The 27,913-nt window shown below is 62.7% G+C and overlaps 1 protein-coding gene and 1 long non-coding RNA gene across 2 annotated transcripts; one reads left to right on the plus strand and one right to left on the minus strand.

Moving 5' to 3' along the window:
- Positions 1 to 1,237: 1,237 nt before the first annotated feature.
- On the plus strand, positions 1,238 to 27,888 carry LOC139701385 (alpha-1,6-mannosylglycoprotein 6-beta-N-acetylglucosaminyltransferase B-like). Its single transcript, XM_071602942.1, has 8 exons — positions 1,238 to 1,628; positions 5,326 to 5,438; positions 13,260 to 13,407; positions 24,460 to 24,575; positions 25,127 to 25,200; positions 26,090 to 26,260; positions 26,916 to 27,080; positions 27,704 to 27,888. Exons 1-8 carry the CDS (start codon positions 1,561 to 1,563, stop codon positions 27,875 to 27,877), a joined length of 1,029 nt encoding a protein of 342 aa, XP_071459043.1. The 5' UTR covers positions 1,238 to 1,560; the 3' UTR covers positions 27,878 to 27,888.
- LOC114082863 (uncharacterized) lies at positions 14,943 to 16,661 on the minus strand. Its single transcript, XR_003581049.3, has 3 exons — positions 16,445 to 16,661; positions 15,972 to 16,051; positions 14,943 to 15,115 (listed from the first exon to the last, which is right to left on the minus strand). It is a non-coding gene; the product is annotated as an uncharacterized lncRNA (long non-coding RNA).
- Positions 27,889 to 27,913: the final 25 nt, after the last annotated feature.

Here is a 27,913-nt window from a genome sequence, read left to right on the forward strand (position 1 = left end):
GGGGCCCGACTGGTCGGATGGAACCTGGGTGGGATAAGGATCACAAGGGCTTTCTCCTCCATAAGCCAGGCTGCAGAATCCCTGAGCTGGGAGACCATCGGAGACTCCCATGTCACCTTTGTACACAGCACAGGAATCGGTGTGTGTGTGTGTGTGGGGGGGTGTCATCTGTGCCCCTAGCAGAGGTCTGGTCTTGGCCAGAAATTTCAGATCTGTGCTGGCTCCGTGGGCCCCCAGGAACCTCCCACCTGCAGCAGGAAACACATCTCCAAAGTCCAGGAGGAGACGGGGAGGGCAGGATGAGGCTGAGAGATTCAGGCCTAGTGGATCTGGAGTTGCCAAGAGCCTTAGCTTCTGCTCATTCTCGTTGTTTCAGTGGTGACTCCTCAGACTTGCAGGCTTCATCACCTATTGGTTAGTGAAGGCTAGGAGGACAGAGCTCAGGCCCACTCGTGGTGACCCACTAGGGCTGCAGGCCTGAGGGCTCTCAGCTGAGCTTCTTACCAGGCCAGGAAGCAAAGGGGAGCCGCGGGAGTATTGACAGGGAGCAGATGGGTGAGTGTTGTCACAGCAAATCAGTGGGTGTAGCGCAGGTACAAAAGCTCCTGGGGGCGGCAAAGACAGTGACCCAGGGGGGCCCTGCTGCCTGGAGGAAGGGAAGGGGTCATCTCTCCTCCCCCACCTCCTCCGCGCTTTGCAGGAGTTGAAGTAGCCCTCGGCTCCTGGGACTGGTGGCGCCCTGAGAAGTGGCCTGGCCAGGAGAGAGGCGCAGGGCCCCTCCCGTGGGTACCGCGGAGTGCTCGCCTCCCGCCCCGCCGCGTCCCCTCCCCTACAGCCCAGGGAGAGCGCGCAGCTGGGCCGCGACCGCGAGGTGGCGCCTGCGCGCCGAGGAAGCGTGGAGGCCGCTCCTGGGCCGCCGCGGCCGCCTCCTCCAAGGGAACAATGCGGCGCCTCCCGGCGTAGCGCTGCGCCGGGCCGGACGCCGGACACCCGAGCGCGGGCAGTCGACCCAACGAGCCGGCAAGCGGGCGGGCGCGGGGCGCCCTCCCCGAGAGCCATGGGCGCGGCGCCGCGAGGGGCCGGAGCTCGGCGCGACCCAGAGGCGCGGGGGAGCGGGACGCGGGCCCGGGGCCGCTGCTAGCCGGCACCGAGGGCGCGGAGCCGGGGATGAGGGCGCTCGCCGCGGGGATCCCGTCTGCGCGCCGCGGCGCCGTCCCGCCCAGCGAGCGAGCCTGAGCAGGCAGACGCGCGGCCGGCGGTCTGGGGGCGCGCCGCCTCCCGGTCCCCAAAATGTGAAGCGGGGAGGAGGAGACGCAGAGACCGCCGGGCCGGGCGCCCTTGCCGCCCTCCGGCTGCCGCGCTGCTCCTTCTCTGCGCGCAGAGGCCGCGCCACCCCACGGGCGGTGGCCGGAGCAGTGAGGCCACCGTGCCCCGCGCCCCCTCCACGCTCGGAAAGGGCTTCGGCCCTCAGCGAGTTGGTGGCCCCGACGCGGGAAGAGCCGCGCCTAGGACTGTGCGTCTGGCCTCTCCCGCGGCTTCTCGCCCTGACAAGTTTGAACAATGATCACAGTCAACCCAGATGGGAAGATAATGGTCAGAAGATGCCTGGTCACTCTGAGACCCTTCCGGTAAAGTTCTCCCCTGGTTGGCGTGGCGGGGGGTCTTTTCCCCGAGGGGGCGCATGGTGGCGGTAGGCGAGGTCGGTCCCTGCGAGGATGCAAGTTCCAGTGGCAAAGGAGGTTCGCGTTTGGACCCTCGGTGATGGCCACTGGGGCTGCGGGAACAGATGGAGTTGGGGCTCGGGGTGCGAGTAGGGAGGGTAATGTAATTCTGCACCTGTCCCAAGTTGGACTAGGTTGGGAGGGATTTGAGGTGTGGAGGTGAGAATGGGGTCAGAAAGCATCGAGGTTGTGGCCCAGGGCCCGGGCAGTGGCCCCAGCCAGCACGCCCCTTCCCTGCCCCTTGGGGCCTTTCCCCACCTGCGGCGAGTCCCATCTGGTAGCGAAGTTAGTGCGCGGTGGCAGGGCGACTCCCTCTCCGGTCCAGCCGTGGTCCCTAGGTCGGCCCGCCCACCCCTTCTGCCTAATCCATCCCCTCCTCCCGCCTTCACGGCCCACCCCCTCTGACAGGGCTCGGGCCAGTCTCTGACCCGAGGGTTCCAGAGATTGGACCACGGACACTCCTCCGCTGGGCATTCACCCTCAACTACGGGTCAACAGGCGGGGCAGGTGCAGCCCGATTGTGGAGGGCGGACAGAGGCGAAGACGACACTCTGGCCACACACACCTTGGGTGGCCTGGTCCAGGGGGCTGAGGCTGTGCGGGACTCACCCGGCTCTGCTACTCCCACTCCTGGGCCCCCCGGAGCCCGCCAGGGCCAGGGTAGCTCTCTCCCTCCCAGGGCCGTCGGAGTGGAGCCGCTGCGCGGGCTGGGGAAGAGGCGCTGGGCGCTAGGCGCCCAGCAGGGCTGGAGTGTCCTTCTGTTCCATAGCTGGGCTGCAGAAGACGCGGAGGGAGTTCGGGTGCCAGCGCGGGGCAGGACAGGCCACAGGTGGGGTGCGGGCGCAGGACAGAGACCTTGAGAGCAGGCGCTGGCGGTCAGAGGCGCCCAGGGTTTGGGCTGCAGGGAGGGAAGAGGCTTGATCCCCTCCACTCCAGGCCTCCGACGGAGCCCTGGCTCCTCCCCCACCCCAGTCGTTGCCCATCTCCCTCCCTGGCCCGGAAGGGGCTGGGGGTGGGGAGAAGATGGCCCTCCTGGGTTCCCGCCTCCCGGGTGTCAGGCCGGTTTTGAGGGCTGAGAAGGAAGCCTGGGGGCAGCAACCATCAGGCTGGTCAGGGAGGATGCCGGGGACTTTGGAGTCTGGTCTGAGAGTGGGGTTTTAAGCGGTTATTTGGGGGGAGTCAGGGATCCCTAGCCTAAGGTGCTCATGGTAAGCAGGGCAGGAAGCCGTTCTCTCTAGAAAGGCCTTGGTCCTCCAGAAAACCCTCAAGTCCTTGGCTTGCCCGGGACTCTGAGAGGGTTCTCAGGTTCCCTCCTGCTCTCTCACCCCCTGTGGTCCCCTCCCTGCAGGCCATGGGAAGTCCAGTTTCTGCTGGACATTTCCTGGGGCGCTTGGAGGCTGCCCGGGTTCCAGCACCACGGACAGTGCTTGCCCCTGGCCCACTTCAGGGTGCATCCTGCACCACAGCCTTTGGGGCTCTTATCTGAAAGCAGGGGTGGGGTGCGGTTGCATGGGTCTCTCTAGGCTGCCAGAGACCCACAGCCACCAACGGAGTCTTCAAGTCCCCTCGGGATCAGGGCAGGGCTCTGATTACATCACTCCAATTTATTCATCCCCGAGGACGGCCTGGGAATGCTGTTCCCATGGGTTCTGCCGGGGCTCTCTTCCCCAGGTGCTCTGCAGTGTTGTCTGAGTGCATATGTGGATGGATGAAGCCACTTTAACTTGAATTTACTATAAATAGACCCCAGTGCTTTGGGGGACCTGAACCCAAGGCTTGGGGACTGGCAGAGTGTGGTGCAGGTGAAGTCTGTGGGGCTTCAGGGTCTGGTCAAAGGTGTAGACATGTTCCTCATGGATGTTTTTGGACCCTGGCAGGCACCCCCAGGTCTCCAGCCCTAAATACAACTCCGTGGCTAGGGAGAGGGTGGAGGATGGGCGGGGGGGGGGGAACCAGGGCTGAGGGAAGCTCTTCCTTGTCCTCAGGCTGGGAGGGCAAAGGGCTGATTTCCCCAGGGATCTCCCTGGGTCTATGACAACCTCTTCCTGTGCTCTTGCCCTGAGACCCATCTGATTTCATCTGGGGCACAGCAGAGTCTGAGCCCCACCCTCAGGCCTAGGGGAACTCACTGAGGTTTCCCTCTGAGATGAAGGGAAGTGTCCCTTGTGCTGTCTTGCCCACTGAACTGCTTCCTCCCTCCTCCCATCAGAGATGCTCTGCCAGAGAGTTCTCCTGGGGAAAGATCCCGGGTCCTCTCTGTGCGGTTCCTGCCCCCTCTCTCTGACTTAATCTCTAACAGCTTTCTTTAAATGTGGGCTGGGAATGTTGTTATGCATTTTATTTTCTTCTGCAATTATGTGTTTTCTTTAATGGACCAAATTTTAATTAAATACTGCTCTGCCAGTTTCAAATAATGAAGATTAAAATGCATAAAGCAAGTCTTGCATAAAGATACAAACAAGCACCAGGTCTGGGGATAGGAAGTGGAGGCTGGGCAGCTGGAGGTCTCTGCTTGACACGTAGGGCTCTCCTTGGTCAGCCTGGCTCCACACTGGATGGGTTTCCTCCCTCTGGCCAGGTAAAGGGACGTCCCCTCTCAGATCTGACAGTTCCTCAAGCCCTCTGATAGACTCAAGGTCCCTGGACATTGTCCACACCTGCCTGCCCCCAATGCTGTGCCGGGGTGGGTTCTGTGCCTGGTTCCCCACTATCCTCCTGGATCACCCCAGTGCCTGACACCTGGTGGATAATCAATAACGATGGGTTGAAGGGATGGATGGTGTCTCCTTGAGCCAGCCCTCCCACTGGGGTGACAGTACACATATCTGTGTGACGTCCATGTCTAGGTGTGAGCATGCCCTGGCCAGTCAATGGTGCAGGCTGAGAGCCAGTGTGTGGGAGAGGCCTGGGCACAGCAGAGGGCCATGTGGCCCTGCCTTGGGATCTCACCAGAAGCAGTGATGGGTGCAGGCACCACTTCTGAGGACACAGGTGGGGAAGGGTTACAGTGAGCTCGTGACTGATAGTAGTGGCCAGGCCTGTGTACACCAGGGCTGAGGGTGGCCCAGGTGATTGATGGAATCCAGGTGGGTCTGAGCTGGACCAAGTACTTGTCCTCAGGCTGATGTCATGCCTTGCTGCTCCATCTGTTCCAGTAGATCTCAAACTTTAGCATGCATCAGGATCACTGGGAGAGCATGTGAGACGAGATCACCTGTCTCCCGCCAGGGTGGGGGGCTTGGGGCCCCACGGCGTGCGTTTCTGAAAGTTCTCAGGTGACGTTGCTGCGGCAGCCGGTCTGGGAGTCACACTTTGGCAGTCTAATGCTGTTAATGAACAGGGTCTGTCTTAGGCCAGGCCCTGCCCAGGTTTCTATCTCCATGTGCCTCCTTCCCCCTCTGATTTGCCAGGGGGCTGTGGCCAGCTTCTTGTAGCCCACTCTCTTTGTCTTCTGGGCTCGGGCTCAGCCCCACTGCCCCCCCACTTCCCTCTGTCCCTGGCTTCCCTCCTTGTGCATTACCTTGGCGTTTCTGTGCCTTCCTCGGTGGAGGCTGGGGGCACTTTCGCTGGCCTGCCCTGCTGACCTGCTCTGTCCTCCCCACAGGCTTTTTGTCCTGGGCATCGGCTTCTTCACTGTCTGCTTCCTGATGACGTCTCTGGGAGGCCAGTTCTCAGCGCGACGCCTGGGGGACTCGCCCTTCACCATCCGCACCGAAGGTATCTTGGGGTCAGGGGAGTCAAGGATAAGTGCAGGTGTTTGTGAGTAGAAGGGCAGGTCCCTTTGGCCCAGCACCACAGGGGGCTTTCTGGAGCCCTGACTCAGGCTTGCTGGCTGCTTGCAGGGGTGTAGGGGAGAGGGCCTGCTTGGGCCGTGCGATCTGGCACAAGACTTTGACTTTGGTCCTGCCTGTGCCCATGGATTCGAAGGGCAGGGTCTCCTGTGTGGCTTCTTTGGTTGGAGTGTTGGGGGTCTGGCTATGACACTTGCCTCTGAGACACGTGTCCTCTGTGCCTTGGGCCCAGGCTGTGGACACAGGCGGGGGATAGGCCCGATCATGAGCTCACGTGTCTCCTCTGAACTCTGGGGACATAGACCTTTCCCAGTCCCTCACTGCTCCTTGCCCACACGATGCTTGCAAGGCACAAGTAGAGGTTCAGAGCACGGACTTTAGGGACCAGCCAGGCCCAGGTTTGCATCTCTATTCATTGCCTCCTAGCTGTGTGCCACCCGCAAGTCACTTAAGTTGCCAACACAGAAGAAAAGTCACAATGAACTTTTTGGAAGGTTGGGCCGAATGGGGTCACACATGGAAATTACCTGGTGTGGTTGGTTGTCACGTGGCCTGAGTGTGACAGATTGGGAGTCCTCATCCTGAAGTCCTCATCCTAAAGCTGGGTCCTTCCCCTTCCCCCTACTCACTGGGAGGTGGTGGTGGACAGCAGCAGAGTCCTACCCCGTCTGACACAGGGGTTCTTTAGATCAGGGCAGAGAGGAGGGACATGGGCGGGGGCAGCCCGAGGTCAGCGGGTTGCAGGGACCAGCTGGCTGTGTGAGATTCCCCTGCCCCTCTGGGGAGGGCTCTCTGTGGAGTCCCCTTCTCAGACCCACGGTGCTCAGCTGGCTGGCTTCCCTGTCCCAGTGACGGGTGTCGTTCGGCGCGCTGGCTGTCATGTGGAGTGGGCGCTCTGAGTGGCACTTGTGGTGCCATCTGTGACTCGTCACTGGATTCATCCCTTCGGTTTAACTCGTGCTTCTTTAAACTTGCAAAAGCTCCCAGAAGGAATGTCACACCCATTAGTCATTCAGGCTCCAGTGTGAGCTCATTGATCCTGCTCTGACTCTGGGGAGCCTCCATGTTCTCCCGCGGTAAGTACCTCGTGAGGGTCCCGAGCAGCACCTGGCGGGCGGGGTGGCTCCACACATGGGGGGATGTGTTAAGTCTGAGACGCGGGAGCTGCAGAAAAGGACGTTTTGGGGAGGGGGATGGGGTGCTGGGTCTGCACACGGAGACGCCTGGTTGGGGTTGGAGAGCGGGTGGGCCACAGGGAAGGTGTCTGGAAGGTGGGCTTGGGGGGGTGTGGGTGTGGGGAGAGCAGCGCAGGCTCCCTGGATGCTGCCCCTGGGCGGGTGCTCCTGTCTGGGTGGCCTGCTACACAGGGCATCAGGGACCTGAGCTTCCAGAAAGGTCTGGAGTCTGACAGGAGGATACAAGGGGCTGGGGGGAGGGGTTTGGGGCTGGTTCTTCTGCCCTCTCCCTCAGGGGCTTGGGAGCCAAAGCGATTCCACCCCCATGGTCCTTGCCCCATGGCAGGGTGGACCCAGGGGCCCAGAGCACAGGGGCTGGTGGGGAGCAGGGGGGGGTCTGGCTCAAGCCCCAGGTTTTATTCTGTAGAGGGGAGAAAGCCTCGTGCCACCTCTGTCACCACTTTGCCAAGGCTGGCCATGACCTTGACTTCTAGAGGTACAGAGGGGGTTCACCTGGGTGGCATGTCACGGGCAGGGCAGTGCCGTGGCCGCCTCTCTGTCAGCACTGCCCGGGACCCTCGCCCTCCCTGTGTGGTCACCCTCCCTGGTTCTCAGAACTCTGCAGCCTCCATGTGTGATGGCCCCAGTGACCAAAAGACCTGGCCAGAAAAACGCTGGAGGAAAAGTTTATTGGGGGCTTGTGGTTTTCAGGGTCTCAGTCCATAGACAGCAGGCTCCGTTCCCCGGGGCTGGAGGTGAGGCCGGACATCGTGGCAGAGGAGTGTGGTGAGGGAGGCGTCTCCCATGATGACCAGGCAGCAGAGAGAGACTCCACTCCCCAGACAGGAGTCTACACCCCAAACCACGCCCCTCATGCCCACCTCCCCAGCCGCACCTCGCCCGCCTTCCTGACCCCTCAGGAAGTCCTGTCAGGGGATTAGTCTACTGACTGGGTCACCAGTCACCACCCAGTCGTGTCACCTCTGCCTTCTTGCATTGTCTCACGTGAGCTCTGGGGGACCCCTCACGTCCACACCATAACATCCTTCTGACCATGGCCGGGCCTGGGCGCTGGTCCCTGTTGGGCCTTGGGAATGGTGCTGCTCAGAGCCTGTCCACAGTTCCCACTTTCCTCGGGCCGGGGCTTGAGTGTCTGGAATACGGAACTGGGAGGGGGAGGAATGGAGGGGGCCTCCCAGAGCCAAGGAGAAAGGACCCTGATTCAGTTTGTGTCCCCATTCCCACTGCCTGCCCCCCAGTTTCTCTGATGTCCTTGCATCCAGCCAATCTGATTGGAGGGACACACGGACACAGGCCTGGAAAGCCGTGTCCCCTGTGAGTTGAAAATATGAGTCCTGAAGAGAAGCCCCAGTGACACCCCGCCCTGTGCCCAGCAGCCCCGTGGAAACCCCAGCAGATGCCAGCCTGCCCACACCGAGCCGTTGTGGGGGAGCAAGGGAGGGGGCTGGGAAGGAGCCCAGCGCTGGGCCAAGGTCGGGGTGTTGGGCAATGCCCATCCTGTGGGGTTCAAGGAGCCCCAGAATCAGAAGGAAGCCCAGCAGGGCCCTGCTGTTTAGGGAAATAAATGAGTTCGTCACCGATCAGCACAACAGTCTGAGCACAGTGGGGAGAACAGCCTGGCCAGCGAGGGAGGCGGGGTCCCCGCAGCGGCAGCACAGGGCAGGGGCAGGAGGAGGGCTTTCTCCGTGGCAGGGGGGAGCCCAACACTTGGCTGTGGCCAGCAAGGTGGTCCCTGCAGAGGCTGCGCCTTCCCCTCTAGGCCAGTTCACTTCAGGGTGAGGTGGCTCATTTGGGAATAAAAACCTGACGGATATCTCACTCTGCATGCTGCACACTCAAAATCTTAAGAGATTCAGGCAAGAAGGGCTGAAGGGGATCGTCACTGGAGAGGTCTAACTTCATTCCCTCTTGCTGCGGGGTGGGGGGGTCTGGCTTGGGCCTTAGTATGGCGGGGGGCTGATTTCGGCAACTCTGCCTCCCTGCGCCCCCTCCCTCCTCCCTGTGCCCCTCTCCCTCCTCCCTGCGCCCCTCTCCCTCCTCCCGGGGCCCCTCTCCCTCCTCCCTGCGCCCCTCTCCCTCCTCCCGGGGCCCCTCTCCCTCCTCCCGGGGCCCCTCTCCCTCCTCCCTGCGCCCCTCTCCCTCCTCCCGGGGCCCCTCTCCCTCCTCCCTGTGTCCCTCTCCCTCCTCCCCGCGCCCCTCTCCCTCCTCCCCGTGCCCCTCTCCCTCCTCCCTGCGCCCCTCTCCCTCCTCCCTGCGCCCCTCTCCCTCCTCCCTGCGTCCTTCTAGGGAAGCCTTAGTTGCATCTGAGGGGAGCTGTGGGCTCCCTCCTGCCCTGTTTGGTCTTGAAGAAGTAGCGCTCAGCTGTGTCTGCCCGAGGCAGTCCGTGGCTTGCCCTGCCACACCACCCAGGCCCCGGGCAGGAGCTGAACCTCGCAGGCTTCCAGCTCTGGGCAGCTCTGGGGCCCTTCTCTCAGAAGCTGCATGGGTGGGAACCAGGGCCCAGTGGGCTGAGGAAGAGCCTCATCCGGCCTCCCAGGGCCTGGCCTTGTCTCCGCTGTTGCCTGGCCAGGAGCTCCGTGCCCCCAGCTGGTTCTGGCATGGCCCTGTGCGCCAGCCAATGTGCTCCTTTCTCCAGCTGTGCAAACAGTCACAGCCCCCCCCCTCCCCAGGGCCAGGAAGGCCGGGCTCTCTGGTGAGCTGGGGGCTTGTTCAGGTCCAGGGAACCCTCAGTGAAGGGTAGGGGTGGGGACAAGACGGGAGGAGGGGGATATTGAGCGTCCGGGGAGGAGGCCAGGCCTTGGCGGGTAATAAAAATACCGCTGTCTGTAAATGTGAGGATCCAGTTGTCTCTCCCAGCGTCCAGCTTTCCTTATTTATATGGAAATACGGAGGGGGGGCCGGTGAGCGCTGAGATGGATCTCTGGGGCCTCACAGTAAATACATTTCAATTCAGCCCAAGCCAGGAGTGGGGAAGTGACCCTGGGGGACGTCAGCCTGCTCTGCTGACAGTCGGGGTCCAGAGGTGGCATGCCAGGGAGGTGTCACTCAGGCAGGGCCCGCCTGCTTCCCTCCTGGGTACCCATCTCCTGGGTGTGACTTTGAGCGGGTCCTGGGCAGAAAGCAGGCTTGCGAACGTGTCTCAGAGCGCCTCAGGAGGCTCGGGGGCTGTCCCCGGGTCTCAGGGACTTCGTGAGCCCCTCAGCATGTGAGAACATGGGAGGCTGCCCCCGAGCCCTCTGCTGGGGAGGGATTTGCTGTCTTGGTCCAGAAAGAAGAGGGCCCTTAAAGAACTGTCCAAGACGGCTGATCTCCTTAATCGGGGCCCTGGTGAAGCCTGGCAGGGGTTATCTGCAAGCCTTTGGGGCTCACGCCTTCGTTGGCATTTTTAAAGAACTGGCTGCATCCTCATAGAAGGGCAGTCCACAACCCCAGATATCGCCAAGGATTCTTGGGGGGAGGGGTGGCCTACATTTCCCTGGTCATCTCGCTCTCTCAGTTCTTGCTTCTGCTAAATTATCCATCTCAACATCTTTCCTCCTGCCTCTTCTGTCTCCCCTGCACCAACCCAGTAGGAGGAACACCCCACTTCCCTTGAGACCCTTGCCCGAGGGTCTGAGTCTAGCCACCTGCATGGGGGGTGCAGGCGTCACCAGTGGGGGCTTCAGACCTCTGTGCAGCACAGCAAGTAGATTCCAACTCCCTCTGCATCTCCGCCAGGAAGAGCCCCCACCCCTGCTGTGGCCCCCATAGGGGATCCCCATCCTTCTTGGCTCTGCCGGCCCCTGTGCCGCCTCTTTCTCCCCGTCCCCAGCCATGCCAGGAAGCCTCAGTCTGCTTGAATATGCAGAGTCATTTAGCTCTCTGTCTGCTCTGGGCACATGACTTGCTTTGGCCCACCCCAGGGTTTAGCAAAACAACACAGAACTCTCCTTGGGAGGACTCTGCTGCCAGCTTCCATGGGACAATTCTTTCCTTTCCCGTTACCCTGGTGTCTAGAGTCAGTTAGGGGAAGTTGGGGTGCTAGAACCTCAGAGCTCAGTGGCTCCATCCCCCTCATTTTACATGAGGGGAAACTGAGGCCAGGAGGAGGACAGTGACCTGTCCCCACCTAGTCGGTGCGGAGCAGGTCTGGGGGCAGGCTTTCTGACTCCCACTCAGGCCTGTCCCAGGCCACCACGCTGCCACCCCCACCTCTGCTCTGCTGCCAGTTCTTGGGTCCCCACAGCTCTAAGACGGATCATGCAGTTACTGGCCCCTCAGCCCTGAGAAATGGGGCTGGGAGCTTGGTGGGGCGTGGGGTGGTGAGGTCCCAGCAGGGGACAGGGGAGGCCAGGCAGGCCCCCCCGCACAGCTCCTCGATGCCCCTCAGCTGGCCTCAGTGCAGCTGGCCCTGAGCTCTGCTGGCAGTGTCCAGGTCTTCGTGTGTGTTGAGCTCAAATGATGGTCACCTGCCCGTTCCTTCCCTCTGTGCTGAAGGTACTGGGTGCTGATGTTGGCGGAGGCCCGGGCAGGGGGTCCCCGAGAGCGAACCTCTGTGAGGCTGAGCAGGGGAAGCTGTGACTGTCTCGTGTGATCGATTAACTGATGGATCCGCTGAGTGAGTGGATGGCTCGGGAGGGGCAGAGTGGTGGGGAGACCCCAAGTTTGCTTTATTGAAGGCTGTTGTGAAAATTTCCAATCCATTCTTTAAAAACCTGCTCCGTTTTCCGAGAGGGGAGGGTGAGAGGCCTTGGGCTGCTTCCTCTCTGGGGCTGGGTGGGGCCGTGTTTTCCCTTCCTTCCTCCATGTGCCCATTTCCTGCAACGTCCGGCTCCACCCTGGGTCCTGGGGGACTTTGGGGGACTTCATTTCTCCTCCTCTTCCTCTGGCCCCTCGCTCCCTCCCTCGGAGCCAGGGGCCCTGTCTCTTTAAGGAGCGGCTGCTGCTCCTCCTGCTCTGGGGCTGGGGCCTGGCTGGTGTTTCCCGGCCAGCTCCTGAGCCATCTGCCCGGGCTCTGCGGCCTCCCTTCAGACCCAGGTGGCTCAGCTGCCAGGGGAGGTGTCTTCTGTCCCTGTGGGAGGCTGGCAGTGGCTGGATGTGGCAGCCAGGGGAAGGGGGCAGTGTGCTGAGCACTGTCCTCTGCCCCGAGGGGTGGGCTGCAGGCAGGGCCTGGTGTTCTTGCTTTGAGTGGGGGACATGGAGGCCAAGGGTGGTACGGTGACTTCGCCTTGCAGCTTTGGTGGCAGAGGCAGGCCAGAGCCAGCTGAGAGCCTCTGGGGTGTCCGGCTCTGTCTTTCCTGAGAAGGGGACACTGCCGCGCTGCCTCCCTCCCTGGCCCTGGTGACTCAGTGTGCGTGGGCAGCGCTGCCAGCGGCCAGCACCTGTGTTACTGCCTGGGCACTTCCCTTGGCCACTCGGCGGCAGGCGGAGAGGGCAGAACGTGACTGTCCCTGGAGCAGCCCTCACCCAGTGACTGGGGTAGAATGCCCCTCGTCCCCCAGCGGGTGACGGGCGTGGCTCTGCACCCAGGAAGGAAGGCCAGGACCCCTCCCGGCCGCGGCCTCCGTGTGCCTGCAGGGCTGGGCTGTGGTCTCTCCTCATTGCTCCCCACCCCTCGCCCCGTCTCAGGACCTGCTTTAGGGAACCCAAGTCAGGACGTGCCCTACCCCTGGCCGGGCAGCCTGGTGGGGAGGGCTCCTGTCCCCTGGGACCTGGCTCAGGACCCCGGGGTGGGGCGGAGCCGGCACCGTGTGGGCTGTGGGCAGGGGCTGCCACTTCATTCTCTGCAAGGTCCCCCCTGAGGGCGGGCGGGGCGGGCAGCTGCCCTTGCCGATCCGTCTCTGGGAATCCAAAGACAGCGTGACATCCAGGACAAGTTCATGTGATTTTCTGCAGAGGGTCCTGGGGAGGCGGGTGGGGACGGCATGGGTCAGGGCTCAGAGGCTGGGCAGAAGTGGGGGCAGGTGAACAGCAGTCCCGGGACCCCAGAACACAGGCTCCCTCTCCATCAGAATCCCCTGGGGGACGCACGGGGACGGAGGTGCAGACTCCAGGGCCCTAGAACGTCAAGTCAGCAAGCCTAGGCTTGGGCCCGGGGACCTGGATTCCAACAGCCTGGCTGGTCAGGTGCCAGTGGACCGTGGCCCACTCTTCTAGAAACCGGGAGGTCCTGTCTGGACCAGGTGTTAGGAGACATAGGCTCCTGTCCCACCTGAAACCTTCCCTGGCCTCTCACAGCCCTGGGGATTGCAGGGCACCTTGGAGATTACAGCCAAAGCTCCATTTTATAGTCGACAAAACCGAGGCCCAGAGAGGGCGTAGACAGTTCCCAGGGTCACACAGCTGGTGGGAGCAGGGTCCTGGGGTTTCCTCCCCAGGCAATGCAGTGAGGGGCCTTACTGGAGGCCGAGGAGGGGGGCAGATGGGGCGGGCTTGCTCTCTGACCCTCCCCTGCGGTGGCCAAGGAAGGTGGGAGGGGGCCCGGGTCTGAGCTGCCCCATCTCAGACACCAGGTGACACCGGTGGCCTCCGTGCTGCCCGGCTGCCCTGACAGTGCCCTCCTCTGCCCACAGTGCTGGGTGGCCCTGAGTCCCGTGGCGTCCTCCGCAAGATGAGCGACCTGCTGGAGCTGATGGTGAAGCGCATGGACACGCTGGCCAGGCTGGAGAACAGCAGCGGGCTGCACCCGGAGGCCGGCGACCCCCACGCGGCTGCCCACAGGTGAGGGCCGCGGGGGCACGGTGCCGGCCGTGCTGGGTGGAGGCCCAGCCTCAGGCCACTCTCAGAGCTGGCCGGGCCTGCTGGTCACCCGCTTTTTGTTAATCTGGGGAAAACAAAGAATGAAAAAAGAAAAACCAAGCCCCTCCACGACCTGAGGAGGTCACGGCTCCCGGGACCCGAGGGGAGCATCATCGGAGTCATGTCTGCCGCCCCTTAAATAAGTGAGACAGGAGGGGCCTCACTCCTCCTGGAGACAGGCGCTGAGCTCTTCCTGTCCACTCGGCCGGCCACACCCGGCCACACACACACCCGGCCACACACACACCCGGCCACACGCACACGCAGCCACACACACATGCAGCCACACACACACACCCGGCCACACACACACCCGGCGTGTGAACGCACAGAACTCTTTGGGCCAGTTGTACCCACACGGCATGTCACAGGGAGTGTGGGGCTGGGCCTGAGGGCCTCAGGCCTGCCGGGTCCCCTCAGGCTCACCGGGTCCCCTCAGGCTCGCAGGGTCTCCTCAGGCTCCCCGGGTCCCCTCAGGCCGCCGGGTCCTCGCGGGATCTCCCCGTTTCTCCTGTTGTCCGAGGGGCGGTTTCGACTCTGTCCGAGCAGGTCCTGTGTGAGGGCCGGTGGCTTCGGGCCGTTGCTGACTAGGACTCCGGGCCTCACTCACCTACGTCTTCCCTTGGCCAGGAGCCAGAGCCCAGGGACGTGTGCTGCTCCGCCACCTGGGAGCCCCGGGGCGTGGAGTGCACGGGGCGCGTCTGGGTGGACGCCAGGCCATCACGGCCAGGGCCCAGCGTCCTCAGGTGTGGCTTCGGGCAGAGAGAAGGGCTGTGTGGCCCTGGCCGGCCTGCGGGGAGGGTGTGCTGGAGGGACCGGCTGGCAGGCTGGACACAGGGCACCTCGGTGGGACTGTGGCCACTTGGTCTGCCTGTGCTGGGCTGCTGGCCCAGGGCTGACCCTAGGCTAGCCTGGCCGACTGAGCAGTACCCTGGACACCCTGCCCGACACCAGGCCTTGTCACAGGTGACAGTTACTGCGAGAGCACCTACCTCCCTCGTGCCTGTCACCCCTACCACCGCGTCAATCGCGCACCCACCTGATGGAAGGCACAGAGAGGGCCAGGAACCCAGCCTCAGTGCACAGCCTCGAGGGGCCGCCTGGCTCTGCACCACCCTCTGCCCAGGGTGCCTGGTGGCCTCTCGCGTGCTGTGTGGTCAGCGTGGTTGGATTTCTCCCTTCTAGGCTTTTCCACGCTGGCTAGTTCACAGACAGAAGCCAGCCCCCGTTGGGGTTTTGGGGTTCAGGGATGCAGCACTGACCCTGCCTTCCTGGGAGCGGGGGAGAGTGTAGGGCCCGCGCAGTGTCCTCTCTGACTTCACCCGCAGCAAGCTGGGCCTCTTGGGCCGCACAGCTGGGTGCCGGGTCCCGGGGAGGCTGTTTCACCTCCCAGAACTGCTGTCTACAGAGCAGAGGAGCGAGGAGTGGGGCGACAGCCGGGCAAGGCCCCTCACGCGTGACGGGCCCTGCAGAGCCCTGTCCCCACTCCTCGGGGGCAGGTGGGCACTCACCAAGGAGAGAAATAAATGAGATCGTTTCAGCTGCTGATCTGTGCTCGAAAGCGCGGGAGGACGGTTGGGTGGGAAAGCGGCTGCTCAAACAGGTTAGTTGGTGACAGTCGAGCTGATCTCTAGTGGGAGGGAGGAGAGAGCATGAAGTGCAAAGGCCCTGGGGTGGGAGCACGCGTGGCCTGTTGGGGGAAGAAGCACGGGGAAGGCCAAGGTGGCAGAGCTTGGTGGGGACGCAGAGTCAGGGTGTGCTGTGAGGCACGGCCCCAAGAGCTGTGGGGAGCTGCTGGATTTATTTTAAAATGATATCACATTACTGCTGTGTGAAACATGGATCGGCCAGGTGCCAGAGGGGAGCAGAGGGGCCAGTGGGAGTGATGGGAGATGGGCAGAGTGTCAGGGTCGTCCTGGCTGCCCACCCTGCCCGGCGGCTCCGCCCTTCTCCCTGCCCAGCCCTGGGCCCCTCATCTCTCCACTCTCCCGCCCCCTGTGCCACGGCCCCTGGCCACAGGTGTCTGCCCCGGTTGGCCCCTGCTGGGCATCCTGTGGGCATCCGAGCTGAGGGTCCTGCTCTGGGGCTGGAGGGCCCACGTCCGGCACATCCGCTGTCCCTCTGGTTCCTTCCAGGCCCGGCCTGTCCCCCGTCCCCTGCGCTGCCCTTCGTCTCCTCCAGGGAGGGAGGGTGCCTCCAGGCTGGGGGAGCGCGTGCCACCTCCTACTCCGTCCTGGGGAAGAGCCGCCATCCATCATGCCCAGGGGGGCCCATCAACCCGCAGGCAGAGCTGTGAATCCAGGGACACTGCGGCTTCAGGACTGGGGACGGGTGTGTCAGGGCCTGCGGGAGGCTGCTGTCCCTCTGTCCCTCTCCCGGTGCACAGACACGCCCTCCCCAGGTCAACCCCAGGTGGGATTCTGCAGAAGCATCCCCCTGATTCCGCCAGCTCTCACCCGCACCCGGACCCTCTGCCTGGGAATTACCGTGGCTCATGAAGAACTTCGCTGTCCTCCTCTGCCCTCCGGGAGCCTCTGGGCTGCCCCTGCCCCGTGGCTGGCCTGTCCTGGGGAGGGAAGACGTGATCAGGTTAGGGTTTGCTGCAACAGCATCATATTGTGTTTCTAAAGCCCCAAGTAACGGTCTCTGAATTTTTCCAAAGGGCTTCCGCGCAGCGCAAAGCCCGCTGAGCTCGGAGGCTGGCTGCGCCCAAGGTCATCTGTGATTGTTGAATGTCCACCATGTGCAGCGTCCAGGCAGGGACTCGGGAGGGTGAGGGGACCCAGGGAGCTCAGACCCCCAGCCTTGCACTCATCCCTGACCCCCTCCTGAACACCTGCATCCAGTCCGTCAGACTAGCCCAGAGTGCCCCCTCCCTCCCCTCCCAGCTGCTCCCACCTCAGCAGCCAGCGAGATCGTTTTAGAAGGTCACGTCCACCAGAAGGACCCCAGCTCTTACCTGAGTGACAGGAGAAGCTGCAGGGGCAGTGGCCAGAGGAGGGAGTGGCTCACGCCTGGCCTCATGTCTCTCTGGCTCTGCCTGGGGCATGATGGTCTCCTGCTGGCCACAGGACCTTTGTGCTGGCCCCTCGGTGTGGAATGCTCTTTCCCGGGTCTCCTTCTTCCCGTTCTTAAGCGTCCCGTAAGGCCTTCCCGACCAGGTCCTATTTAAAATGTGCCCTTCATCTCCCCGTCACCGTCTCGCTTGCTGTCTTCGTGTTCACTTGTGTGTTGTCTGTCCCCCCTGGAACATGCGCTGTGTGAGGACAGGCCTGTCCCTTCTGTTTTCCCAGCTGCAGGAGGGAGGGCCGGCCAAGGGGAGATGGAAGGGAGGGGTGCTCCTGGCCAGATGGGCCTCGGTTTCCCGTCCTGTGCCCAGGGAGGGAGGGCGGGCTGCAATGCGTTGTTGCCAAGCCCAGTTGAGCAGCTCCGCCCCAGGGGGGCCCAGGGGCCGCTGGGCAGCAGAGGAGTGCAGAGGCCCGGCTTCACCCTGGGGAGGATCTGAGCTCTGGAGATGGCGTCGTGGACATCATGGTCACTGTGCCTGGGCCGGGTGTCAAAGAGCCTGAGTGGCAGTGGACATGCCTGTGGTCGGGGGAAAGCTGGGACTTAACTGTGACGACAGACACGAGCGGGTTGTCACGAGGTGGGCTGGCACCGCGCGTGGAGTCCAGTACAAATGACCTGCAGAAGAGGCGGCGGGCGGGGGCCGTCCAGTTCTCTTTCCAAATTGGAAAAAAAAAAACCCACAGTTAATTAAAAACGCCAATTCCTGACCCTCTGTGTGTGGCAGCCATGTGGGTAGACGGAGTGGACAGGGCTGCCTGGCCGGAGCGACCAGCCTCCCTGGAGGTCTGTGTGTCCCCCGTGGGGACAGGGACCTTCCCCTGTCTGGACAGCATGGGACGGACTCAGTTTCAAGAGGTCTCGTTTCTCTCAGCCCCGGTGCTGGTCCGGGTCCTGGATGTGCCCCTGGCTGTCGAGGGGCATCGGGAGCCCATGGTGCTGCAGGCCTGGGGTGCGGCCAGCCCACGGGGAGGCCGTGGGGAGAGGGGTTCACAGGGCAGCCGTGGCCCTCGGCAGGGAGGACCGGGGGAAGGTTCCGCAGGCCCCGGGCGAGGGAGACAGGTCCCAGTGAGCTTTGTCCAGTGGTCAGGAGAGGAACCTGGGGAGCTGCCAAGCCTTGACCAAGGCCATGGCCAAGGTGGACACTGAGGGCAGGGTATCCAGGCCCTGGGCCCAGGCCCCCGCTCTTGGCCTCCTGGGCCACCTCGAGCTGTGCAGGAGCGGCAGGAGGAGGGCGACTGGACGGTGGCCCAGAGTCCTGAGCAGTGACGGCGCCGTTGCCCGTGGTGACCACAGAGCTCCTGGTGCTAAGTGGCGTCCGGGTGGAGGGGCACAGAGACCGGTGAAGGGGACTCGTGGGGCTGGGCAGAGGGAGTTGGGGACCAGAGCTGGTGGCCTGAGGAGGCGGAGGAGTGGAGCCTCTGGGGCCCACAGGAGGCTGCCCTGTCTGGTGCCTGGGCAGTTCCTAGCAGCCAGCTGCACCAGGGTCACCTCAGGATTGGGGGGCAGTGACCCGAGGCCTGGCTTGGCCCCCTTTTACTTCCTGATGCCTGGTGCTTCGTGGGTGTGCGGAAAACACACGCTCCCTGGTCCCACGCTCAGGTGCCCCGAAAGAGGCAGGGCTCACCCAGGGCACCCGCGTCCGAGTCCCTGCTGGCTCCTGCGCGCTGTGTGGCCTTGGGAAAGCCCCAGTGTCAGCTCTGGGCCGCTGTCAGTGCCGAGCTGTGAAGTGGGGGTTGGCTGGCCTGGCTCAGAGGTCCATCCTGGGCCCCAGGGTCCTGGGCAGGTTCCTGGGGACAGGTGCCATGAGAGGGCACTGTGAGGACTTGGAGGACTCAGAGGGGAGGCCCCTCCTGGCAGGGCAGGTGGACCTCCCGGGAGGGCTCCTGTTAGCCTTGGGAGCAGCCGCTGTCCCCACTTCTGCGTCCCCACCCGGCTCTGGCCAGGTCAGGCTCCTTCACTGGGAGAGAGGTGGCCTCGGGTCTCCCCCAGCCTGTGCCACACACGGGGCAGCTGTGGGCCCCCCTGGGGGCGCGTTCTGGATTCCAGTGGACTTTGCCACGGAGCCGGCTGAAGTAACAAAAATACCAACCAGCGATGACGATAGCTGGCCACGGCTCAGCCACCTCCCTGGGCTCTGCCCAGTCCTCACCAGCAGCCCAGTGAGGAGGAGCCAGTCCAGGGCTGCAGTTCAGAGAGGAGACCTGGTCACGGGGCCTGAGCCGGGCCTGCGACTCCCGGGCTGCCCACTGGTGCTGAGAGCTGGGCCCGTGGTTCTGAGCAGCGTCTCCCAGGGGCTGGGCGGGGCCCTAACTAGCAAGCAGGGCCCTGGGTGGTGGCCCCTCCCCACTGGCCTGGCCTGGGCTCTGCTCACGCGGCTGTGCCAGAAGCCCACCGTCCAGGCTCAGCGGGGAGGAGGACCTTCCTCCCAACACTCACAGCAGAAGACAAAGGGAGAGAAATGAAAACACTCCACACATAGTAGGACTGCAGGCTCAACCGAGGGACATCTGCGCCAGGTGGAGGAAGACTGGGGTGCGTTCGACAGTGGGGGTAAGGCTGAGGGTGCTGTCCCCAAGTCCTTCAGCCTGAGCAGACAGATTTTAGGTTTGTGCCCTGGAAACAGGACAGGGTGGTTGTTGCCAAGGAGACACCTTCTGCCAGAGCAGTGTCAGCCTTCGTCACCTGTCATGAGGATGGTCCCACCTGAGGGGGGGGGGTTGCTAGCCCAGCTGGGTGCTCTGTCCAGGTCCTGGTGCTGATGTCTGGTCCCCACGCCCACTTGAGTGTCCACCCGTCCTGCGTGAGATGGTGTTTCCCTGCCTGTCTGTCCTCAAGTCCACGTCCTGCCCCTCCTGCCGCCGTGTGGGGGATTGGAAGGGACTTCCTCATGTTCCTCTGGGCTCCGACTGTCTCCCTTCCTGAGGACCAGGACCGGAGGCCCCTCGTTCCTGCTTGTAGATGAGTGCGGAGTCCAGGCCTTAAGGGAGGCCTACCCCGGGCCTCCCCAGGAGGATCCCCTCCACCGGCTGCAGCCACAGGGCCCATCTCAGCACTGGGCTGGCTGGGCAGCTGGGGACCCGGCCGTCTGATGAGAACCCGATTCTCCCCGAGCCACTGGTGCCACCTTGCCCCACCTCGGGGTCCTTGGGGACATTAGGGGGTTCCTGAGGCTGTTGCCAGCACTGAAGGTGACGACCCGCGGGAGGGTTTGGTGTTGTATCGGCATCGTCTTGGCCGGGACGCTTTCTCTTGTCCTCGCAGGGAGAGCCCTGTCCACCCGCTGCAGTGTGGCTTCAGGGTCTTCCCCCATCCATAAGACGGGGAACCCTGTGAGTCTCCTGGGGCTGCTGTCAATCGGCGCTGCAGAGCCAGGGACTTAGGTGGCAGAAACTCGTTGCCTTGGGGTCTGGAGTCAGGGTCAGGTCGGGGGCGGCAGGCCGAGCTCCGTCTGCGTGGTGAGGCCTCAGCTCCTGCCCGTCTCTGGCACCTGCTTTCTCCTCTGCCCGAGGCAGCAGAAGCCCTTCTTCCCCGGGTCCCTCCCCGTGAGGGTCCCTCCCACGAGGACCCAGGCGTACTGACCAGGGCCAACCGACTCCAGGAGGACCTCAGATCACACCTCCACCATCCTGCTTCCAAGTCAAGTCTCATTCTGAGGTCCTGGGGTCAGGATTGCAGCCTGTGAATCCTAAAGGGGTTGCAATTCAACCCGCAGCAAAAACTGTATTTCTGGACTGTGTGGGTTTAAAGCCAAGATATCCACGTTATACATGGAAACATCTCCTTCGATCTACAAGGTTCCCCCTCCCTGATTTTTATAAGGAATTTCAAACATTTTCATGGGCATCAAAAGCTGTGCCCGGGCCATGCTGGAGTGATCAGCCTGGTGCCCCTGGGGGCTGCTGTCCCTGGTGGGCACGTTTGCTGGGGCCACCAGCGTCACGCTGCACTGTCTCCCAGGCAGCCCCTGTCCTCCCTCCCATCGAGGCTCCCCAGCTCCGAGATCCACTGTGCTTTGAGGCCCTGAGACCTCTCCTTTTATTGTGTGTAGAAAGGTCTCTCAGGGCAAGGAGCCTGATTGTTTATTATTTGAAAATAGAATACAGGCGGTGGACACGCCTATCATTCCAACAGTTCTGGAGGCTGAGGCAGGAGGACCTCAAGTTCAAGGCCAGCCTCAGCACCTTAGAGAGGTCCTAAGCAGCTTAATAAAAGAATTAGAAAGCTGGGGATGTGGCTCAGTGGTCAAGCACCCCTGGGGGGTTCAATCCCTGGTACCAAAAAAAAAAAGTGCTTTGCAGATGCTAAGTCCATTACAATGATAGGGACACAAGTCCTTCCGTTCCGAGCCAGCTGGACTCGCTAAACCAGACAGAGGCCGCCTGTATTATTTAAAGCCTGTGTTAGCGATATGTTTTATGCAAACAACGCTTATTGTAGGAAATCTGATGAATCTCCCCAAGAGTTAAGTGCTGTGCTCTGTGGTTGGGTCTTTGGTATTTCCTCTTGGGAATGGGGTGACTGCTGCAAATGGGGAGCAGGAGTGTATCAAGCACTTATTGAGCACCTCCTGTATGCTGCACTCCTGATATTCAGTCCCATGCCCTTTCTCCTGGCCCCTGCTCTTTCCAATCAATCTCCCGATGATGCAGAGCGTCGCTGACCGGGGCCTGAAAATCAAGGGCATCCTTTGATTTCTTTGTCCCCCATAAGAGCAGCAGACGAGCTGGACATTAGCAGAGGGCGCAGGTGGGGAGAAGACCCTGCGCTCAGCTGCGGCGACCGGGAGGCCCGGGCTCCCTTTGTGGCAGCTTGAAAACTGCTTTGGCCCCGTTCTGCAGATGGCGACTGTGTTCGTGGCCCAAGGTTGCCCTCAAAAGTGACCCCCGAGGCGGCCGTTGAAAACACAAGCATCTCCTCTCCCGGCTCTGGGTCTGGCCGTCTGAATTCAAGCTGTTCCTCCGCGGCTCGAGGGAGGGTCCTGCCTCGCCCTGTGTGGCCGCGGGTGGTCACGGGTGGCCTGCAGTCTCTGGCTGTGTGGTGGCCTGGCCTCCTGTGTCCTCACGTGGGCTTCTTTTAAGGACTGTGGGCACTGAGCTGAGGACCTCGCCTGACCTGATGGCATCTGCAGAAACCCTATTTCCCAACGGGGTCCCATTCTGAAGTTCCAGGTGAGCGTGAACTGGGGGGACGCTCACCAGCCAACAGTGGTGGACCCTGGGCACGTGGTCCACACTGGGCGGAGCCAAGCTGCTCACTGTCACGAAGCCGAGTCCTGCCTGGAGGTCTCAGGGCCCCCTCTAGGGCTCGGCAGCCACCCAGCCACGTCCTGTAGCTCCCGAAGAGCTTGACTCCTGCCGGGGGTGAGGAGCCCCAGGGAGAGGGGCTTCAGGAAGGTGGGGGAGAGGTGGGTGGTCTGATCCACGTGCCAGATGGCCTGGCAGGAGCCCCTCTTGGTCAGCAAGCCTGACCTGAAGCTGTACAGCTTCCCAGTCTCCTGCACCGAGGCCCCCTCCCTTCATGTTGATTCTGCTCGGAGGAACACCTTCCTGTCCCCTGGGTCAGTGTGGACAGAGTCCCACAGACTATTTGGAGTTCATTTGAGAACCCCATGGACACCAGTCAGTGTGTTCCTGCTCTAGTGACTGTGCGTCCTTGGCAGGAGGGTAGCATCCCCAAAGGGTGAACATTGGCTCTACAGGGGCCCAGCAGTCCTGGGCAGCCCAGTGGACTGTGGGCTCTGCGGGGCTGCAGTACAAACTCACGTGGCCAATGTTACTGGTGAGGAGAAGGAAAAAATGTCTGAAACAACTCCTTGGGAAGGTGATAATGTAAAAAGTGTGAGCCACCCCTCTCTAACCCAAATCCCCTTGCCACACTTCAGTCACAGTAGTGACAGTCACATCACTGACATGCCTGTGGACTTCACACTGATGCTGCTGTTCTGTGTGCTTTACACCAGTTTCCTCATTCAGTTCTCACAATGGCCTTGTGAGAACAAAAGTGCTGAGCACAGAGAGGCTAAGTGACTGGCTTCGGGTCACACAGCTCCCAAGAGGTTGAACTTCATCCCATCTCTCTGTGTATTATAAACTGAGGACCAGCTGGCTGTTCTCTTCCCAATAGCAAACATTGAGGATTTGGAGATCAGTGAGAAAGAGTTCCTCTTGCTCCTGCCTCTGGACATTTTGCACCTGGGAAACACCTGTCTCTCGTCTCCTCTCATTTTCATTGGTAATCTTCTAGATGGCTCTCAGTTCTCCAACAGGATTTGCTGATGCCCTGATACGACAAATTGACTTTATTTGCAAATAGGGTCTGTGCCGATGTCATAAATGAAGATAAGGACCTACTGGATCAGGGCGGGTCCTAGTTCAATTGCTGGATTGGAAGAAGAGGAAATGTGGACAGAGACGGGGTGACGTAGCCCAAACCAGGGGCCACAGGGAGCTGAGAGAGGCAGAAGCGGCTCCCGCGGCCCCGGAAGCAGCCAGCACTTTGCCTTCCGGCGTCCGGCCTCAGAGCTGTCTTGTGCCGGGTTGTTCCAAGCCCCACTTGGCCACAGCAGCCACAGGAAACCGACCAAAGCAGTGCCAATTTCACTTCACTTTAATTATTCATTTTTGTTCGGTGCTGAGGATGGAACCCGGGGCCCCACCCGTGCTAAGCAGCGCTCTGAGCTACACCCCCAGCCCCAAAGCGGCCACTTGCCATTTAAGATTTTTGTTTGTTGCTGAAGCTGGCATTGGGGTGCCAAAGTGAACTGTGAGGGGCGGGCTGGAGTGTGCGTGCGTGTGTGTGTGTGTCCGCGCATGCACACGTGTGTGTCTGGGGGGCTCCTTCCCTTCCTGTCATCCACCCATTGTCCCTTCCTCTGCCTCTGTCCCCGCCAGCCCCCTCACTAGTTGTCCTTGGTAGATGGGCCACAGATGGTAGAAGTGAGGGGGAAGATGACGCAGGAGGGCAGTTGGCCACCGAGGGTCACTGCTGTGCCTTCTCTGACAGGTCCCCCTGCTCAGAAGAGAGGGGGAGACAGGCTGTGTAGACCCAATCAGAGACCAGGTGGGAAAAACCCTCCCTGCGGTTCCCACTAGACATGGCCAGGAAGGCCCCGGACCTTGGCTAGGGACAAACAGAACCTAAACAGGAGGGGGTGACATCGCAGAGCCAGAGGGTGACAGAGACCTGGTGTGTGGAAAGGGAACAGCCCCAGGGCTGTCCTCGGACGAGAAGACAAGGCCCGTGGGCTCCTCTCAGGAAGGGTCCGCAACAGACAAAACAGCACAGGATGTCCCGGAGCTGCAGCCGAGCGGCCCGCAAGACAAGGAGGTGAACTCGGCATTGGGGTGCGGCGGAGGGCGTGGCAGGGGGCACTCAACCCTTTAGGATGCCAGGGTCCGCTCTGGGATGGTCACTGGAGTCGAGCAGCCGGGAGGCCCTGGGCTGCCGTGGGTGGAATTGATCTTGGTGCCGTGCCAAGGGAGGGGACAGAGCCGGGCAGCTGGCTGGGCCTGTGTCACCTGGGGCGCGTTGGGTGCCCCTGCTCGGGCTCTTGGCAGGGGCTCCTCTGTGCTCAGGCCCAGGCAGGCCTCTGGGACACCTGCAGCGCCCTCGGCCACCTGTGGACGTGGCTTTCCTGTGATGGCGCTGTTCCCATTGCCTGGGTGGCCGCTGGGTGGCCGCGGCCCCATCCACCTGGCCTCCCCATCCACGTGGCCTCCCCATCCACCTGGCCTCCCATCCACCTGGCCTCCCCATCCACGTGGCCTCGGCTCTCACCGCCCTGGGTCCGGGCTGAGGCAGGGCTTGGGCGCCCCGAGGGCCGATGCTCCTGCCTTAGCTGAGTGGCCCAGGCCCTGGGAGGCCGTCCAGGACGGTCCTGCGGCTCACCCCGCCTCTCCTGCCCAGGCTGCCCTCTGGAGCCGGCCTCATGGAGCGGATCCAGGCCATCGCCCAGAACGTGTCGGACATCGCGGTGAAGGTGGACCAGATCCTGCGCCACAGCCTGCTCCTGCACAGCAAGGGTGGGTGTCGGGTGTTCACCACGCACCGGGGCTGCGCGTGGGGTGCTCGGGAGGCCTGACCCCTCCCCTGAGCTCACCTGCCTCCTGGGTCCTGCCGGGCTCTCAGCAAGGTGACCCAGGCCCACCCCACCCCACCCCCGCCACAGGGCGCCGGGACAGAGGAGGTCCCTGGAGTCCGGCCCCTGGGCTCGACAGCTCCCAGAGAGGGGGCATCTGGGGAGGGTCCCAGGCCCCTCCACTCCCCCCTACAGGGGCTGCAGGCCTATCCCTGCCCTCCTCGGAAAGGGCAGGCCGCGCTGTGGGCGCTTGAAGCCTTGCTGCTCCGGGCTCCTCGTGGGCTCCGGCCACCTCTTCCAGCAGGCTGGGGGTGGAGGAGGGCAGCTCCTGGGGACCCCGTCAGGCCGCTGAGCTCCTGGCCTTTCAGGCGAGAAAACTCAGGCAGGTGGTGGAGGTGGGCCACCGCTGCCCTGTCCCATCGAAGACCATCCTGTCCCCCCAACCCTGGCTCCTCCCTGGACCCCTGTCCTCAGCATGCTGACCTCTCCTTACAGTGTCTGAAGGTCGGCGGGACCAGTGCGAGGCGCCCAGTGACCCCAAGTTCCCTGACTGCTCTGGAAAGGTGGAGGTGAGCCCTGGCGCTGAGGGGGGTGGGAGCGCGGCTGGAGGGTGGCCCCGGGGCTGTCCCAGCCTAGCCCTGGCAGTCTGACCTGGCGGGGCTGTTCACCAGCTAGGGCCTCTCTGCCCAGCCTGCGGCTCCGGCCCAGGCACAGCTGGCTGAAGCTGACCCCAGGGAAACGGTGTCTCTGCTGGACTCGGCATGGCCACCAACCCAGGCTCCCCAGGATGTCCCCCGAGGGGCTCCAGCACTTTCTCCTGGTAAAAGAGCTACTAAATGTGGGCCATGGGCAGCCTAATGCCTAACAGCTGGGAGAAGGAGTGGGACTGGCCGCTCTGTCCCCACCCTCCTGGCCAGCCCACGACTGGCCTAGCGTCCCTCCCGCCCCCTCAGGGCCACCTCTGGCTGTGTCCCTGTCCCTTCGGGGAGCCGGTCACGGTCACAGCTGTAAAGCCTCCTCGCTGCTTTGGAGGGGTGGGCGTGGTGTTGCAAACCCCTTCCTGGAGGACCACTGGGGGCTTCCTTCCCTGGACCTTGCCCAGGCCACTTGCCCTGTGACAAGGGCCTGAGGCATGAAGGACAGGTCTGGCCTGCGCTGCTGCCCCTCCTGGCTTTCCCCCAGGACTTGGCCCCTGCGTATCCTGACCCACCTGCTCCCCCAGGGCCTTCCTCTGCTGAGGCCTAGGGGATGGGGGTCCTGGCCCTGCCTCCTCTGGGGACTTTGGTGGCCAGGACAGATGGCCAGGTCTCTGCCCTTCCTTGCTGTGTCTCTAGGGAAGGACACACTTCATGGGCCCCGTCCTGGGAGACTTGGGGTCCCTGGGGGTGTGCACGCAAGGAGAGCCTGCAGGGGCGGGGGCTCTTGATGCCACCTGCTCAGACTTGGCCCCCTCCACAGTGGATGCGTGCCCGCTGGACCTCTGACCCCTGCTACGCCTTCTTCGGGGTGGACGGCACCGAGTGCTCCTTCCTCATCTACCTCAGTGAGGTCGAGTGGTTCTGTCCCCCGCTGCCCTGGAGGAACCAGACGGCGGCTCAGACGGCCCCCAAGCCCCTTCCCAGAGTCCAGGTAGGCCTGGAGGTGGGGGATGTCCCCCAGGCTGGACAGTCTCGGGGCAGTGGGAGAGACCTCAGCCCTGCCCGGGTGGAATCGGGCTGTGTCAGGAGGTGGACTGATGGGAGGTCAGTCAGACAGTGTCCCTCCTAGCCCTGGGGTGCTGCTCAGTGAAGCTATTTTCAGGGACAGGCAGGGTCCCTGCAGGTGCCCCCTTAAGGGGCGGGGATAAGAGTGATAATAGCTGTCATTTGCTGAGGGCCTTCTGGGTGCAGACACTTTCCTTGTACCTAAATCTCCTGGCCGTCCTTCTGCGCTCGCATCTAACAATGACGAGTCTTAGGCTTAAAGTTAAGGGCTTTAATGCACCTGGTGAAGGGCAGCCCTGCCCCGACTCTGGCCACTGCCCTCACGGCCTCCTGGCAGCGGCCCCCTAGGCAGGGTCCCAGCTGGGAGCTGGGCCGGGACATGCCAGCCTGGCTGGGGGTCCGTGTGGGGGGTGAGAGCCAGCTCCTCGGCTTTGGGGGCTGGTGGGCCCCTTGGAAAGGACAAGAGAAGCCGGAGCAGACCCTAGCCTCACGAGAGGTGACAGTCCCTGTCCCCAGTGTGGTGGGGGCGGGGCTGGCTGCAGGTCGGGGCTGGGAGAGCTGAGGTCGGGACCCACCTCTAGGCAGTGTTCCGGAGCAACCTGTCGCACCTCCTGGAGCTGATGGGCAGTGGGAAGGAGTCCCTGATCTTCATGAAGAAGAGGACCAAGCGGCTCACGGCCCAGTGGGCGACGGCTGCCCAGCGCCTGGCACAGAAGCTGGGGGACGTCTGGAGGGACCAGAAGCAGGTCTGCCATCCTCCCAGGGCTCAGGTGGCACTCAGGGCCCGCAGCCTCGGGGCAGGCACAGGGCAGGCCCTCCGAGAAGTGCAGCGGGCTTCCTTGCACAGGATCCGTAGCGAGGGAGGCAGGGATGGCCGGGCCAGGATGGGTGCAGGAGAGGCCCTTCGCCGTCTGTGGAGCTGGGCAGCACAGGGCCCGAGGAGCGCCCTGAGTTCTGCAGACAACTTGTTCCGATCAGGCAGAAAAGTCATGGCTTCTGCCTGGAAGTTTTGGAATAAAAGTCTGGGGGAGATTGTGGTCCCGTCCGTTCATCCGTCCATCCACCCGTCTGTCCATCCACCTGTCTGTCCATCCATGCATATACTGGAGAATTCCATGACTCCGTCTCCCCTGTTTATTTGTCTGAGTCCCTCTCATTGCCTGAACTGTCTCTTGTCTGTCTTTACATATGTCTGTCTGGAACATAACTCCTGACATCCCCAATACCTGGCGTGGTGACCTTGGCCTCCCAAAGTGCCCAACCTGGGGACAGTGTCTGCTGCACTGGTCCCCCAGCTGGTGAAGTGGGGGCGGGGGGAGGGCAGAGGTCTGCTGCCCTTCCACTGAACTCTTGCGTCCCGCTGACCCAGATTCTCGTCCACATTGGCTTCCTGACCGAGGAGTCCGGGAACGTCTTCAGCCCGCGGGTGCTGAAGGGCGGGCCTCTGGGGGAGATGGTGCAGTGGGCGGACATCCTGGCTGCTCTCTACATCCTGGGCCACAGCCTGCGGGTCACGGTCTCCCTGAAGGAGCTGCAGAGGTGAGTGCTGGCGACAGCCACTGCCCTGGGCTGGGGCCAG

Source organism: Marmota flaviventris, chromosome 17 (genome assembly GCF_047511675.1).
Source record: "Marmota flaviventris isolate mMarFla1 chromosome 17, mMarFla1.hap1, whole genome shotgun sequence".
NCBI classification, from domain to species: Eukaryota; Metazoa; Chordata; class Mammalia; order Rodentia; family Sciuridae; genus Marmota; species Marmota flaviventris.